The 18,448-nt window shown below is 35.3% G+C and overlaps 1 protein-coding gene across 2 annotated transcripts in view; it reads left to right on the top strand.

The window, feature by feature from the left end:
• MAST4 (microtubule associated serine/threonine kinase family member 4) overlaps window positions 1-18,448 on the top strand; it is a 102,531-nt gene that overhangs the window by 52,350 nt on the left and 31,733 nt on the right. For both annotated transcript variants that reach the window (XM_081317116.1, XM_081317117.1), the window contains 7 exons: window positions 2,254-2,355; window positions 3,648-3,780; window positions 10,882-10,943; window positions 11,819-11,904; window positions 16,230-16,438; window positions 17,042-17,180; window positions 17,844-17,976. In XM_081317116.1, coding sequence (XP_081173242.1) covers window positions 2,254-2,355; window positions 3,648-3,780; window positions 10,882-10,943; window positions 11,819-11,904; window positions 16,230-16,438; window positions 17,042-17,180; window positions 17,844-17,976 — 864 coding nt within the window. The remainder of the gene's footprint in view (window positions 1-2,253; window positions 2,356-3,647; window positions 3,781-10,881; window positions 10,944-11,818; window positions 11,905-16,229; window positions 16,439-17,041; window positions 17,181-17,843; window positions 17,977-18,448) is intronic.

Here is an 18,448-nt window from a genome sequence, read left to right on the forward strand (position 1 = left end):
TCTTAAATTTCAATGTACTTTATGGGATTTCTAAAATTCTGATAGAATTCTGATTCTGAAAGATAAGACACATTTGAAACTATCATAAAAAACAACCCCAATCTTTAATTAAAGAAGAAAGATTTCTTTGATAGAACATATATATGGTACATAGAATGTAGTAGTTACTATTTCTAATCCATTTAGTGTATTACAAAAACAGTACGTTTGCTCCTTAATTCCTTAGTATGGACATTTGAGGCATTACAGGTTTTCAAGAGTTTTCTTTGTAATGGAATCATTGTCAATCACTCTGCTAGTTAATATTCTTTAGATGTTTAAAATTTATGAGTAAAATTCACGAAGATTTCATACTTTTGGAAGTATACTATTGGTCAGTGTATTTGACCAATAGGAATATTTGTTTCTATATTTTATAGACAAATGAGTCTATGTTACCCATTCCAATACAATGTAAACAAGTATTTCTGAAAAAAGATGGCTTTGTGTGGTACATCAGTAAGAAGAAAGAGATATTTTAATAATGCTGCAGTTTTTACCTAATCCTTTAATTCAGTGGAATGATTTTGATGTTCTTAATTTATGGATAGGGTTACTACTGATTTCAAAGCACGTTTATAAACAGTATCTTTAGAATCAAATGGCACTTTTATGGCTTTCATTTATGTATCCTCTATTTCCTGTCTGATTTACTGTGTTTCTAAACCATGCAGTTTTGCAGGAAAGCCTGCTGTTTTTGGAACTAGACTGTGGGAATACGGTTTAGTATTTTGGTGATGCATTTCAGTCAGTCCGCAGCTGTGACATTCAGTAGATGGCTGTGTCCCCTGCTGCTTGGCACATTGTGATTGCAATGAATGGCCTATGGAAGTCACAAGGCATCTGAACAGTTGTGTTTAGCTGACATTTCAGTAGTTCTCAGGTCAAGGTTAACTGAGTTTTATTGTTGGCATTTTTTTCACTTCACAAAAGCATTGTTTATAGTTTCATCTAGTGTTTCATTTAAGCCTTTGATACCAATAGTAATATATTAAGTATGTAGCATTTAGTAGACCAACTGTCTGAAATTTTGACAGTTAAAACGATTTATCCATTTCTCCTATTATTTTAATTAATGCTCGGAAAAGCTGAATTCAAACCTAATTAAATTATTCAAAATCTGTTATTTTTATCTTAATTATAAATATTTATAAACTTTTTATGCATGAACAATACAAATGTTTTAAAACCAAATGTCTAGGAGTGACTTGTGATCTGTTTAATTCAACTCCATATAGAAATAATTATTGTGGGCTGTAAGTAGTATATTTTGAATTTTGTCTTACAACTGCTTTGAAGTGAAGCAAATAAGTGTCTTCTTGAGATATGAACAAAGGCATGTAAGAATATTTCACCCAGGAAAAAACATGTGTGTGTGCATTTATTAGATCAGGGGTCCCCAGTCCCTGATCTGTGGACCGGTACTGGTCCGTGGCATGCCTTAAATCAGTCTGCGCAAACCAGTGAAACTGCATCTGTGGGATGCAAGCAGCATGCAAACCTACAGCCCCTATGGACCATGGAAAAACCTCTCTCCAAGGGTCAGATCCCTGGTGCCCAAAAGATTGGGGACCGATGACTTAGATCAGAGGTCCCCAATCTTTTGGACACTAGGGACCGGTTATTTAGAGAGAGATTTTTCCCATGGACCGGAGGGCGCATGGTTTTGTGTGTTGCCTGCATCCTGTGGGTGGGACTTTGCTTGTTTGTGTGGCCCAATTGCTGGCATGATGCAGCCAGTACCAGTCCACGGACTGGGGGTTGGGGTCCCCTGACTTAGATCATTCATTTATTGTTTCTTCTCTAAATTTAAAAGTGCTTTTAGGGCCATAATCAGATTTTCTGGGGTACACATTGTAGTAAAACTGCCCTAATTGATCAAATCAGTAGGCTCCTTTCACACTATGTCTGTTTCTATAATTTCTTTTCTAGCTTTCATTGTTAATTTGAACTTAGATGTTTGTCTCTAGGCAGTCATTCCTATACCATAGAAATCAAACAAATGATAAATGGTAAATATCAGTTAATAATTTATGCTAAATGGTAATAATTCACATACAAATATATTGGCTTTCTTGAATGTTCAAGATGGTTGTCATGTTATGTTGAAATAATACATAGTTTATTTAATTCATTATATTTAATCTATCATATTAATAATGTTTCTTTGTGTCCATGTTTAATATGAAGACTATTTTAATGCCTCTTTAACAGGCTCAAGAACGATCAGAAAGTGGAGAACTAGCATTTATTAAACAGCTTGTCCGAAAAATACTTATTGTAATTGCACGGCCTGCTCGTTTACTTGAATGTTTGGTAAGATTATGTTTGCTTTAAATAACTTTGATAGTCAGTAAAGTAAGGCATATAAATAAACAGATATTCATATATTGATTAAACTTAAATAGCATTAAATATATACCTGTCCAAAAAAGTGAGCAACTTCCTGTATTAATAATGATGAGAGGACTTTCCATGGGTCTGGCTGAAAATAGGACAATTTTATTACATCTGATTTAATATATATCTAATACATGTTCAGAGCAAATACTGGATTTCCAGGCTGTTTAGAGTCTGCCAATCGTATGGTAATATCAGTGAGGAAGTGATGAATCTGCTAGCATTGTTCTGATACATTTGCTTAAAAACATGACAATACCTTGAAGAAAAATTGGGCCTTTGATTAAGACCCAGATACTGCCAGAAGCAGGTAATAACTGTCTTATATTAGGGACAAACCATATTACTTATTTCCTGCATCAGGATATATCTGTGTACATGCTTATGATAGCATCGAGGTCTAAATAGATCTATTACACATAAAATTTCAACTAAGAAATATGTAAAAAATTTGGTAAATTAAAAATGCACAGTAATTTTAGAGAATGAATACAGTGTGCAATTTAACTTGAAATTACGTATCTATTTTTTTTTAAAAATGATTGGATTGAATAACTCTAAGGAACAAAGGAATGTAATCATCAGATGATCTGGGGAATGTTACAATAACAATCAAATTCCATATAATTCACTGTTACCTTTTACACTTTAGAGTTTGCAGGTAATTATGTATGAGTAAATTGCCTTGGAAGGGTTTCATTATGGTCCATAAATATTTCATTACCCAACTAAGTAACATCATCCATGCACATCTGCAAGAAAACAACCATGTTCAGAGAGCACCAAAGACCCCACAGTTACTGTAGGATGCATAAATACAGTATGCACAGGATAGATTCACTTACTAAGTTACTTTTCCATGCTGTCTGCAGCATGGTAGTCTCTGTATTCCTTTAAGCTATTCTAGTCTTCCTTTTAGTTTTATTGATTTTTAGAAGTTCCTTTTAAAATATATTGAGGACTTTTTTGGGAGAAGACATTAAGTGTAATTCCAATTTCTACTCACTCTCCATTGCAAAACATATGTCTATATAGTAGTTGTCATATTTGTAACATGGAATTGCTGTACATAAAGTTGTTTTTATAAAGAATTAATAAAAAATAATAGCAACCATAAAACAGACATGGTTCTTTTCCTGTAGGAAGAAGTTAATGTATACTGGAATAAGGGTGAAATCTCCAATTCATGTTTTTTTCTTTTCCATTAGGAGTTTGACCCTGAAGAATTTTACTATCTTTTGGAAGCTGCAGAAGGCCATGCAAAAGAGGGGCAAGGCATTAAAACCGACATCCCTAGATATATCATAAGTCAACTGGGTTTGAATAAGGATCCTTTGGAAGGTATGATAATGTAATAATGTAATAATCACAATTGATTTATTGTATTTTACCCAATTTTGGTATTACCATTTTTATTAATCTTGTATATTTCAATATATGTATCTGATACATCATGTGATTTTAGTACCAAACTCCTATAAAATAATAAAAGACCTTTCATAGACAAAAGAAGCTAAAAGATTAAGCTCACTCTTTGTTCATGTTAATAATTGATGAATTATAGCTTACTATCAGCTTTTGCAAAATAAGCATATTGGGGTAAGATGTTTAACAATATTGTCAAAGCTGGAATTAATGAAAATGTGGTCAGATTGTAGGCCATGATATACTGAAGTATGATGTAAATCCAATAATAGATCACATCAAAACATTAATAAAAATAATTGGGGCAATTTTTAATCATCTTCACATAAAAACCTGAAAGAATTTATTGGACAATTAAGGAAGTAGAAGTACAAATTGAAAAACAAACAAAAACATCTGTCTCATAAAAATAAACTAGTTTCATAGTAAAATTGAATGTGGCACAAATGTACTTGACTCTGCCCATAATCTCTTAACTCAGAATCATGAATATTGTCAAATTGAATGTTTACATTTTGACTTAATGCTTTATATTATTTGCCATTATGGAAATGGATATCCATGATAATATAGTTTTATTTGTATGTTAGGTTAATTAGTATTAACAATAGTTTATTGAACAAGCAATAATGGGTTTATCGGTTTATAAATTACACTAGGGCAAAACAAATTGCATTATCCAGGTTCAAATATCATGCTTGAATCATAATATCTTTATTTTCTCTCTTCTTCCACCCTAAATGTTTGAAATCAATCACAGCTTCAATGTATTTTGAAATTAGAGAAGGCGCAATTCGTTTTGATTGTTTTTACAAACCCAGAATTTCAACCACAATGTCTTTATTTGTGCATTTTTAAAAGAAAATGTGTTGTGTTAGTCTGAATGTGATGCAGCCTATTTATCCCACATTGTAGCATCACATTCTAATAATGTATCTAAATTAAATATGGTAGTCTACGTGTTTTAGATAAACAGATTTGAATAAGTCCCAAATTAGTATATTGATTATTTCAGCTTCCATATTCAAGATGGTATCATTGCTCAATTATTCTTACATGCTTTAGAATGAGCCAAACAAATATATCTATAGGTAAATACAATTTCTCAGAGCAAAATGAAATTAGGTTTCACTGAATTATGTTCCTTAGTTATTATAAATTGGCTATATACATGTATAATAATTGATGCAACAATTAAAATAGTAAGAAGGGAGTATTCAATTTTTCTATAGGATCAGTATAAATTTTACTGCTTTATTTATTGTACAGTATTATGGGAATTTTATAATAGCCAAAACTACAGCTGATGATTTATGTTATGAAAGCACATTTTAAAGAAGGACATTGATTTTTCCCCAGTTTATAATACATTTCTTTGTTTCCAATGAAAATTTTCAGTAATTGGACTTAAAATTGGATCTTTTACTTTTTTGTCTGTTGGGTATGGTTTCTGTTCAGATAAATGATGCATGCAGTTTTTGGAGATAATGCTAGATAAAACTATTTTGTATAAAAAGCAATAAATAGCAGATTCATCATTTATTGGAGTGTGGTCACTGCATTTCAGAAATCCTCCCCAGGTTGAAATTTTTCCCCTGTGGCTTTTAGATTAAATCTTTACCTTTTTGAATTATGACTCTTTAGAAATGGTTTAAGTCAATAAAATAAGAAAGCAGATGTTTAATGGTATTTAGATGAATTTAAAAAATGTCTTCAGGCGTTGCGAAATGCTTCTTTAGCTTTCAGCTTCAAAAGCTGACTTGGTTTTATTCTATTGCTACCTACTGTTTACAAATAATGTGTACTTCTCAGATAATGGTTATTTTTATCAAAAGTAGGATACATAACTGAACCACTTTGATTTTCTATTTATGAATATAAATAAGGGATTGACAAAACTGTCAAACTACATTACAGTGGCTTGGTTTTTAGAAAATTAAAAACAAACCATAAGCTGTTTCTCAGCAGTTATCTAATAAAATTTCACATTTATATATTGATAGTAAAGTTAATCTGAAGTTTTATGTTTTTGTTCTAAGTGTCCTTCATCTTAAATAAAAACATGCTGGGTTTGGTTTGAAAGAATACCCTGCAGGCATGTTTGACTTAGGTTGTGATTTATTATAAATTTGTAATGAAACTACATTTTGGATTATGAATATTATATTTGCTGGGATTCAAAGTCAAATAGTTCTTTGTCAGTGTTTGTAACTGTGTGTATAGGTAGAACTGTTAATGATGGTATCATTAACCAGAATCGTTAAACAATGTGGTCATAAGGCACATCAGATGACAGCATTGCTTGATGATGGCATGCTCACATTGCCATTGTTCAGCAAGGATCATAGGTCATTAAGTGAGACCCAGGCAACTCATAAACAGGCCAGCAGAGAATGAAGATAAGGTGTATGGCAGTCACACACCGGGGCCGGGGTGGCTGATGCTCTGGTGGGGGAGGGTATGCAAGTTTCCTGCACAGTAGGACCAGGACTAGCTGCTGCCAGGCAGCGAAAAGTGTGACTGACTTATCTGAGTGACTTGTGACCTTTTCTGCTGGCTTCCCAATTGACTTTGCTTGTGGAAAGCTGGCAGGGAAAATCACAAATGACAGTCATGTGATGGTGGGACACTGCAGCTATTGTGTGATCTTTTTGCCAAGAACCTATGATCACAATTCCTTGATCATGGGGTTGCAGTGATGGTTGAAAGTCTTCTTTTTTCAGTGCCATTGTAACTTTTGACTGGCTGATGAACACGAGGGATACCTCTGTACACCCACCAAATAAACTTATTTATTTTTTAAGTTTCTGCTTCTGTATTTATTTCTGTGACTTAAATATGTAATGCAATAACAAAGTTTAGAACACCGGTATAACTTACATGGCCCCTTCATGGATTACTGCCTTGTCGTGGCGAAGGGGCTTGAGTAATTCAATGAAGCTATGAGCTATGCCGTGCAGGGCCACCCAAGACGGACAGGTCATAGCTGAGAGTTCTGACAAAACGTGATCCACTGGAGAAGGAAATGGCAACCCACTCCAGTATCTTTGCCATGAAAACCCTATGGACAGTACCAAAAGGCAAAACGATATGACGCTGGAAGATGAGCCCCTCAGGTCGGAAGGCGTCCAATATGCTACTGGGGAAGAGCAGAGGGCTAGTACTAGTAGCGCCAGAAAGAATGAAGCGACTGGGCCAAAGCCGAAAGGACGCTCAGCTGTGGATATGTCTGGTGGTGAAAGGAAAGTCCGATGCTGTAAAGATTTTTTCTCCATAGGAACCTGGAATGTAAGATCCATGAATCAAGGAAAGCTGGACGTGGTCAAACAAGAGATGACAAGACTGAACATCGACATCTTAGGTATCAGCGAACTAAAATGGACAGGAATGGGTGAATTTAATTCAGATGACCATCAGGTATACTACTGCGGGCAAGAATCCCTCAGAAGAAATGGAGTAGCCTTCATAGTCAATAAAAGAGTAGGAAAATCAATACTGGGATACAATCCTCAAAATGACATAATGATCTCAGTTCGAATCCAAGGCAAACCATTCAATATCACAGTAGTCCAAGTCTATGCCCCAACCACCAGTGCTGAAGAGGATGAAATTGACCGGTTCTATGAAGCCCTACAGCACCTTATAGAAGTAACACCAAAAAATGATGTCCTTATCATCATGGGGGATTGGAATGCTAAAGTAGGAAGCCAAAAGATAACTGGAATAACAGGCAAGTTTGGCCTTGGAGTACAAAATGAAGCAGGGCACAGGCTGATAGAATTTTGTCAAGAGAATACGATGGTCATAGCAAACACTCTTTTCCAACAACCCAAGATACGGCTCTACACATGGACATCACCAGACGGTCAACACAGAAATCAGATTGACTATATGCTCTGCAGCCAAAGATGGAGAAGCTCTATACAGTCGGTAAAAACAAGACCAGGAGCTGACTGTGGCTCAGACCACGAGCTTCTCCTTGCAAAGTTTAGGCTTAAACTGAAGAAAGTAGGGAAAAGCACTAGGCCACTCAGGTATGAATTAAATCATATCCCTGTTGAATATACAGTAGAGGTGACAAATAGATTTAAGGAATTAGATCTGATAGACAGAGTGCCTGAAGAACTATGGACAGAGGTTCGCGACATTGGACAACAGGTAGCAACCAAAACCATCCCAAAGAAAAAGAAATGCAAGAAAGCAAAATGGCTGTCTGAGGAAGCTTTGCAAAATAGCTGAGGAAAGGAGGGAAGCGAAAGGCAAGGGAGAAAAAAAAGATACGCCCAATTGAATGCAGATTTCCAGAGAATAGCTAGAAGAGATAAGAATGCCTTCTTAAATGAACAGTGCAAAGAAATAGAAGAAAACAATAGAATAGGGAGGACCAGAGATCTTTTCAAGAAAATTGGAGAGATGAAGGGAACGTTTAATGCAAAAATGGGCATGATAAAGGACCAAAATGGCAGGGACCTAACAGAGGCAGAAGAGATTAAGAAGAGGTGGCAAAATTACACAGAAGAACTATACAAGAATGAGCTTAACGTCCCAGATAATCACAATGAGGTGGTCACTGACCTCGAGCCAGACATCCTAGAATGTGAGGTGAAGTGGGCCTTAGAAAAGCTGAGCAACAACAAAGCTAATGGAGGTGACAGTATTCCAGCTGAGCTATTCAAAATCTTAAAAGACAGTGCAGTAAAAGTGCTACACTCAATTTGCCAGCAAATTTGGAAAACTCAACAGTGGCCACAGGATTGGAAAAGATCAGTTTACATTCCAATTCCAAAGAAAGGCAGTGCCAAAGAATGTTCAAACTATCGCACCATTGCACTCATTTCTCATGCTAGTAAAGTCATGCTTAAAATCCTACAAGCTAGACTTCAGCAGTATGTGGATCGAGAACTACCAGAAGTACAGGCAGGATTTCGAAGAGGCAGAGGAACTAGAGATCAAATTGCCAACATACGCTGGATAATGGAGAAAGCTAGGGAGTTCCAGAAAAACATCTACTTCTGCTTCATTGACTATGCTAAAGCCTTTGATTGTGTGGATCATAACAAACTGTGGCAAGTTCTTAAAGAGATGGGAGTACCAGACCATCTTATTTGTCTCTTGAGAAACCTATATGCGGGTCAAGAAGCAACAGTGAGAACTGGACACGGAACCACTGATTGGTTCAAAATTGGGAAAGGAGTCCGGCAAGGCTGTATACTGTCGCCCTGCCTATTTAACTTATATGCAGAGTACATCATGAGAAAGGCAGGGCTAGATGAATCAAAAGTTGGAATTAAGATTGCCGGAAGAAATATCAACAACCTAAGATACGCAGATGATACCACTCTAATGGCAGAAAGTGAAGAAGAACTAAAGAGCCTCTTGTTGCGGGTGAAGAAGGAGAGTGCAAAACTTGGGTTGAAACTTAACATTAAGAAAACCAAGATCATGGCATCTGGCCCTCTCAATTCTTGGCAAATAGATGGGGAAGAAATGGAGGTAGTGACAGATTTTGTTTTCCTGGGCTCCAAGATCACTGCAGATGGGGACTGTAGCCAAGAAATTAAAAGACGCTTGCTCCTGGGGAGGAAAGCCATGGCAAATCTAGACAGCACACTAAAAAGCAGAGACATCACCCTGTCAACAAAAGTGCGTATAGTCAAGGCTATGGTCTTCCCAGTTGCAATGTATGGCAGTGAAAGTTGGACCATAAGAAAGGCTGAGCGCCAAAGAATTGAGGCCTTTGAACTATGGTGCTGGAGAAGACTCCTGCGAGTCCCTTGGACTGCAAGGCGATCAAACCGGTCAGTCCTAGAGGAGATCAATCCTGACTGCTCTTTAGAAGGCCAGATCCTGAAGCTAAAACTCAAATACTTTGGCCACCTAATGAGAAGGAAGGACTCACTGGAGAAGAGCCTAATGCTGGGAAAGATCGAGGGCAATAGTAGAAGGGGACGACAGAGAATGAGGTGGCTGGATGGAGTCACTGAAGCAGTAGGCGTGAGCTTAAATGGACTCCAGAAGATGGTAGAAGACAGGAAGGCCTGGAGGAATGTTGTCCATAGGGTCGCGATGGGTCGGACACGACTTCGCAGCTAACAACAACAAAATAACTTACATGGAGATCGTCATATAAATGTCTTTTTCTAGTCATGTGAATTATTGCATTACCTGAATAAATGTAAGTGCATTGACACAGAGGGAATTATTTTGTTTTCCCAAAAATAAGACCTATTCAGAAAATAAGCCCTAGCTTGATTTTTATGCCTGTGCCTAATATAAGCCCTACCACCAAAACAAGCCCTAGTTAAGAGCCTGCACAGCTGAACACCCACCCATTCCATCTGGTTGTTTGTGGTGCTGCCACCACGAGGTGAGACAAGGCAGGTGGGGGAGGGGATTGGGCTGCCCCATGCGTCCTCACCTGCTTACCGCAGGGTCCCGGCAGCCATTCCTTCCATACCCCAATACCTGCCTCACCTCAAGGTGGCGGCAAAGATAGCCCTGTCCAGTAGGAGCCCACATGGCCACTGCTGGACTACTTCTTCTGCAGCTGATTGTTGATGCTCACGTGCATCATCCCTGGCCTCCATTTCGCTGGCAGAGGCCTTTAGGAAAAGGCCTCTGCAGCCACGAATGGAGCTCCAGGTTGATGCATGTGTTGTCCCCGCCCTCTGTTTTGCCAGCAGAGGCCTATAGATGATAGCGAGTTTTGATTCTTAGTGACACAACAGTTCATTCAAAGCCTAATTTGTGTTTTATATTTGTGCATTTGAACATTATAGAACCTAACTTAACACTGATCTTAATTTAGTGGATCTTGATGAGAAAAGTTGATACCACTTAAGAAGATCCTGAGTGTTTATATCTCTTTGTACCTCACTTAAATTTTTTTCCATCTTACAGACCGGGATATAGTGCGTTACATAACATAAAATGTAACATAAAACAACTAAACATAAAACAAAACTAATAAAACTTACATAAACTTTATTCTAAAAATTGTATTCTTTTTTCTGATAGAAATAGCTCAGCTAACTAACTATGACAGTGGAGCAGCAGCAACTCCAGAAACGGATGAACCGGTCAGTGTAAATACTCTTACTATTAAATAAATAGTTTCTTGGCTGAATTCACTTATAATGTAAATTATTTTTAAGCTATGGGAACAATCATAACGAACTAGCTCATCCTTAATGATAAGCAGCATATGTCATTGCTAAGTGAAAAACAAGCTATATTTTAGTTTAATATTATTTGGGAAATGTCATACAAAATAAATTAGACAAGAATATCAATCTGAATCTGGGTCTGTGTGTTCTTTAAACAATTGAAAAATTATTGTTGTCTTATCCATACTGCCACATACTGCATAATATAAACAGAGACATAAAAACTCTAATGCTGTAAAACAAAAAATAAGTTTAGAGTAAACATTAAGTATTACTTCTTAATGATGATACTTCATTTCTCACCCAACACTGATTATAATTGTTTTATTATGGTTAAACTTGATGGTGTCAAATGTTTTGTAAGTAATATCTAAAACATAGTATGCAAATAATTAAAACAATGGAAATATAATTGATAAAATAATGGCTTCTAATATATTGCTGGGTGTTACAGAAAAGACAATGTTTATCTGTATCTGAAGATCTGCTAAATATAATGGATTGGTTAAAAGTACAGAGGACCTGTGGTGGTGCTTTTGATGAGAATGGAAAAAGATTCTTCACAATCTATGGGATTTTCATGTAGACTTGCCAATATTTAGAGAGGCTAAGGGGTTTTTAATCCCAGGATCATGCCTTTATCAATTGCAGCATGATTTCAAGAAAAATCACCATTTGACAAGCAGTTGCCAACAAATGTTCATGCCATCTATTGAACTTTGTCTGAAACTCTGTACAACCCCATTGCTGGTGTCTTGTGTAATAATTTTCCTCTATTTATTTTGAAGAATTCTAATGTATCACTTAAACTTAAGAGGAAGCCTCGTGAAACTGATTTTGAAACAATTAAATTGATTAGCAATGGAGCATATGGGTGAGTAAAAATAAAATTCTCTGAGTTTTGTTTCACAATTTTCTGTAACTTGGTATATTTTTCTTAATGTGCACAAAAATTGTATTTCTTTTGGAGGAATGCTAAAAATATCGCTGTGGGGAAATGTCAGAAGAAATGTACTGAAGCCTATATGAAGTTTAAAATGAAATGCATTTGTCATTTCTTTCTCATGAAAATGGATGATTCCAGGGAGAGGGAATGAGGGAATAGATGGCCACGGTGGCTTTATAGCATTCTTCAGTGATCCTGAAGAGAAAATCCCATGAAGTAATTGAGAGGTGAGCTAGTGGCTGTGTGAAGCATAAATAGTGTGTGGCTGACATAGTCATAAATCTGAAGGGGATACCCTACTTCATACTTCAGCTGTCATGGAGGTATAGAAGAAATGAGAAAGAAACTTGGTGGAATAGAGAATGGGAAAGAGAGGAATTTGCTGGTAGAGCTCAGAAGTCGGAGAATAGGAATTGAGGGAAATGAAGAGAGACATTGTTTTAAGAGATTGGTTGAGAATGAAAACATTTCTGGAATAGAAACTGACAGCAAAAATTTATTGTGGTGGCAAAGCAAATATGTTTTATGTGTCAATAAGTAAAAATAAGTACATCCTGAGAGCTGATTAAGCTAGATTCTTCCTGTGGTTTTCCATCAGGCCCTGGGATGTGTAGGAAAATTACAAAAACAACAACAACCGACGTTAGCGCCTAGGCTACAAAATTTCTCAGGCACCAAGAACTTACTTCTGAGTAATTCAGAAGTACTGAATTACTGCAAATGAACTGTTTTTAGCACCATTGATGAAATGTTAACTGGTGGAAATAAGTAATGGTCATTGTCCCTCCTATGACAAAAAATTGGGGGTTTATCAGACCAAATAAAAGAGACTTTAAGAACTGACACAGCAAGCAACTCTTTGTAAGGAAGGGTGTCAAAGGGAAAAGCAGTCAGAGAGTTGCAATTAGAAACAAGTTGCATAGAAACTATTTCCCACAGCTGGAACTCAGAAACAGTTTTCAGGACTTCACAGAAGAATCAAGCTGGGCATTTTCAGAGAAAAGAATGAAGACAGCAAGAACAGAAGAAAGGATGTTGGATCCCAGAAGGGCAGAGGAGATGCTGCTGTATCCTGACAGAAGATGAAACAGTCATGGTGGTAAATAAAACTACAAGGAATGAAATTAAATGCTTGTCAGCTTGCTTATAAAGTGTGCTGCCTGCTCAAATCAAAGATTAGTGACTGAATAAACTTTGAGTCATATTAAATATGTAATAATAAGTCATCCCTTCTAATCCACATGGGGCCAGAATGCTGCAAAGGACTGAATATTTATGAAGGAAGCACAAAACCCTGGGGACATAGGTGGTGGTGTCATCCATCCTCTTATTCCTTGGAAGAGAAATCTTGAATGAACTCACCCCACTCTGCTTTAGTCAGGACCATTTAGCATACTGTGCCCAGTTTTGGGCACCACCATCTAAAGAGGACATTGAAAAACTAAAATGGGTTCAGTGGTAGGCTGCCAAGATGGTGAAGAGATATATACAGTGAAAAGAAGTTAGTAAAGATAGCCCTCAATTTACAACTCCTCTTGGGACCAAAGCTTCCATCCCTAAGCAATGTGGTCATTAGGTGAATCATCATGTGACCATGCCCAATTTATGACCTTTTTGCTGGAGTCATTAAGTGAATCACATGGTTGTTAAGTGAATCCAGCTTCCCCCTTCATTTTACTTGTTGGAAGCCTGCTGGGGAGGTTACAAATGGTGATTACATGACCCCGGGACACTGCTACCATCATAAATGCTTTGATTTCAATGATTGTGTGAGAAAAGATACAATTTCAATTCTTGATGAAATAATGCAATTATAATTTGATTGATATAATGGAGATGAATGGGGCTTGATACCTTGACTGAAGTATAGGATATACATTGTTCAAAAAGACTAAAATCACTTAGAAAGGCCACTTAGTACTCTATATGAAAATGTATGCATTTGCTTGGAAGTCCAAATGAATGAACTTGGTAATACTATATATAGTGTCTAGGTTAAAGTAGATGGAAAAACAAATAAAACCAGTATAATTGCTTTTATTGCATGGCCAGTTAAGAAGAAGATACAGATAATGAATTCCAAAAGTAAACGAGATTTTTCAAACAGGCATGAAGTAGTAATGATGAAGAACTTGCATTACCCCTACGTCTTTTGGGAGAGAAACTCTGCCAATCATCATTGTTTAAGGAATGTTTATCTTGTCTTACAGACGATGAGGAAAGGCACAATACATGAGATATTCCTGACAGAATATAACTGATAGAGAAAAGTTAATTTGATTAGAAGTATTCCAGTATTTGAGGGGCTGCTACAAAGAGGGTGTCAAACTATTCTCCAAAGCATCACAGGGAAAGACAAGAAACAATGGTTGGAAACTGACCACAGAAAGAAGCAACCTGGAATTAACGAGAAACTTCTTAACAGTGAGGACAGTTAAACAGTGGAACAGCTTGCCTTCATAAATTGTGTGCACTCCATCACTGGAGGTTTTTAAGAAGAGACTAGACAGTCACTTGTCTGAAATGGTATAGGTTCTCCTGCTCAAGCAGGGGGCTGGACCAGAAGACCTCCAAGGTCCCTTCCAGCTTCTAGTCTAGTCTAGTCTAGTCTAGTAAGTTGTAGCATTAAAATTAGGTGGAAGTGACAATGTAAATGCTGGATTGAGAATACTCAAATGTGTATTTTGTAGTTCAGTAACATTGATTTTAATAAACTCAGAGCAATAATCAATATGATTGCCTGGTAGGAAAGCCCTAATGGAAGAAAGGATTTGAAATGTATGATTGTTTCCCTCCAAGAAAGGAAATGGTATTGAATAGAATGGCATAAGATGTAGTCCTGGACCCTTTATTTGTCTTTTTTTTTTACAATGGCTTAGACTAAGAATTGGAGATTTTTTTTTATCAGACTTACAGAAGACACAAAATTCAATTTCATCCTGGAAGAATGAAATACAAATCAAAATTTAAGAATACAATTTTGCAAACAAAAAGCACATTTACAAGTATGGGATAAAGATACTTGTGAAAAAGTTGTTGGCATAGTAGTTGATTACTAGCGTTATATAACAACGGTCTCCAACCTTTGTGGCTTGGCAGCCCAGGGAGGAGAGGGGATGTTTCTGTGCGCACAGCTCCATTTGAGCACTCTAACCATTCACATAAATAGAGCATTTGAAATGTTTCCTGAAGGTGCTTCATAAAGAAAATATCTTGAAACATAAGCTATAAATACTTACACAAAGTTCAATTTTTGAAGAGGTAAATATGGCTTTAATTTAATGAGAAATGGTGTTCTCTAAAATACATTATGAGGAAATACAAAAGGTGAATATATGATTTGAATTTTTGATTAAGTTAGTGTCATTATAATTTGAATTTTAATTTGTTGTAATAATATTGGTTTGCCAGCACTGAATTACGGTATGTTTTTGAGTTTTCACCTGTTTGTTTTCTTTTTTTTCTGTATACTTTCTCTAATCTGAAAATTAAGAAATTAAAGTAACACTTTCTGTATATTAATTATGGTACTACATATAGCATAGTAGGGAGGAATCAAGTTTTTTTAACTTCTTATGCTAAATCTTGAATATAATAACAGTTCTACCTATGAAACTCATGCCATTTGCAACCTAGTTGATAATCAATGTGTTAATTTTAATTTATTATTTAATTATTACTTAAACTATTAATTTATTCTTAATCTGTTAATGCAGAACTGGCCCAGTGATTTTGAGTGTTAAATGATTACCTCAGCTATGAATTTTCTGTTGATTTTTATATTGCTTTTACTACTGCATTGTTTGGTTGTTTTATATTGTTTTTATTTATTTATAAGGCACCTAGAGCATATATATGACATAGGCAGTTGTATAAATTGGAATAATAAATAAGTGAATTTTTACTTATTTATACTTATAATCTTTCAATTTTCCTTTGAAACTTTGAATATTTTTAAGTACAATAACATTTTACCTAACAGTATACTATTACAATTGTAATATTGTGCCATATCTTTTTAATGAAAAATTTAATGAAATGAAACTTAAGGATAATTATCAAAATATTATGAGTACTTCTTTTATGTAGTTGATTAGATAAATTGGGATATCAAGCTGCATTAAAAAAAATAAATTTTATTACCGGTATTTCTCAAATGTTGAACTTTTCCTACCAGATTGTACACCTATTTAGTATTACAGATTTTTAAATAGTAATTGATTTAATAATTCCCCATTCCTTTTCTTTCCAAGCGCTGTTTACCTGGTGCGTCATAAAGAAACAAGACAGAGATTTGCAATGAAGAAGATTAACAAACAGAATCTCATTCTTCGAAACCAGATTCAGCAGGCGTTTGTTGAGCGTGATATCCTGACATTTGCAGAAAATCCATTTGTAGTCAGCATGTATTGTTCCTTTGAAACTAAACGCCATTTATGCATGGTCATGGAATATGTGGAAGGTACAGTCTTTGTTTTATATTATGTGTCAAGTGCAATGTATTGTAATATTGAGAAACCATAAATGAATATTGAAAATTAGAAATGTCAAATGTTTTATCTCTACTTAAAGGCTGACTCTCCTCCATATGTCATAGTGTTCCTATAGCAATAACAGGGCTCGAAAAGGAAGACATAGTATCAAGTCTCTGTATGATCATGAAATTATCTAATGTCATCTTGTCTGGTCATAATCCCTATTTAATTTACCTCATGGGTTATTGACAATATAAATGAGAGTAGGAAGGCAAGACTCCAACCAAATTACCGGTAATCCTGATTGGTACAAAATTATCCCCAAGTCATGATGCATGTTCATAGAGCAAAATGCCTTCTCCCCTATAGTATAATCAGCAAACTAGTGTACAAAATTTTCAATTTATCCCATTCAGTTTTTAATCTGAACTCTAAAAAAGAATTTCTATATGCCCACACTGAAGTTTATTCTGTTTTTGTTTGCTAACAAGGAAGTTTTCTTTTTAATACTGCCATCTGTTTGCTAGTCTGAATGTTGTGGTTGATTTCTCTGTGTGGCATAAAATATAGCAATATGCATTATGTTTTAGGTGGAGACTGTGCTACTTTGATGAAAAATATGGGCCCTTTGCCTGTAGATATGGCCAGGATGTATTTTGCTGAGACTGTTTTAGCATTGGAATATCTCCACAACTATGGAATAGTACACAGAGATTTGAAACCTGATAAGTATGTATGTAGCATGTAGTTAACAGAAAATATTTACAGAAAAACTAGGAGTGTATAATATGAAGCAAGAAGCAGAAATGTTTATTGTTATATAAATTCATAATTCATAATCTGATTGTATTATTTTTTAATTCTATAAAGGATGATTTATGAAATAAATCCATAATTATGATGAATATTAGTATAGATATTTGAGATATTTATGTTCATAATGTGTTCATTGATTAATATTTCATAACTTCCATTTTTAAAATTTGTTTTGAGTACACCAATGGATTGTAAATTTGGTGTTATGATGTTTACTATTTAATTGTGAATAATTTAAATGAACTTTCTTTAAAAAATATGACTGCATACACAGTTTACAGATTTATAACTTTAGTTTCTTAAGGTGTTTAGTTTCCTCCCATTATCCCTTAATGAATCAAGATTGTCTATCTTGCGATTTGATGGATTTCACTAAGCTAGCACTTTGTTTTCAAAATTAAATATACTCTATGAAAAACCACCTTTCAAGTGTCATAGTCATTCCAACATATTTGCAGATAGGATGTGATTATAATAACAACTTGATATTAAATGGTGAACTGAAAACACTGTTCTGTTACAACAGTAACAGTAACAAAGTTACTAATAGTTACTTATTGTTATTCTTTTTTCCAGTTTACTAGTAACATCCATGGGACATATAAAGTTAACAGATTTTGGGCTGTCTAAGGTTGGTCTCATGAGTATGACCACCAATCTTTATGAGGGTCATATTGAGAAGGATGCTAGAGAATTTCTGGATAAACAGGTAAGCAATGTTTGTTTTCTTTCCAAAAGTTTTAACAAATTATTTTAAATTTCTATAATATTATTGCAAATTTCTATATAAGAGTTATCTTTATTTTTTGCACTGCAGATTGTTTCAAATTTGGTTTTTCACCATTATGGTCTATTAGTAAGATGAATGGTCTAAAGCAAGTGAGGTTGTGAAAGAGACAAATTGAACGTTGTTTTTATAAAGAATTCAGAGTCTCAGCAGAGTACTTGTGGAACTCATGATGCATTGTACAATCAAGGATGCTAAAAATCCTAGCTATGGCCCATTTCCCCTTAAGCATGCCTCATTACCATTTACCCACAATCTGTTCAGTCTAAGATTTACTTAAGGTAAAATTGTTCAAGTTTTCAATTTAAAATAAGAATAATCCAAACATAATCAGAATAAATATATGTATAATATGTTTTGATTTCAAGTTGGCAGACAGTGTCTGTGAAATATT

The sequence above is a fragment of the Vipera berus genome, assembly GCF_964194415.1.
Source record: "Vipera berus genome assembly, chromosome: 2".
Taxonomy (NCBI): Eukaryota; Metazoa; Chordata; class Lepidosauria; order Squamata; family Viperidae; genus Vipera; species Vipera berus.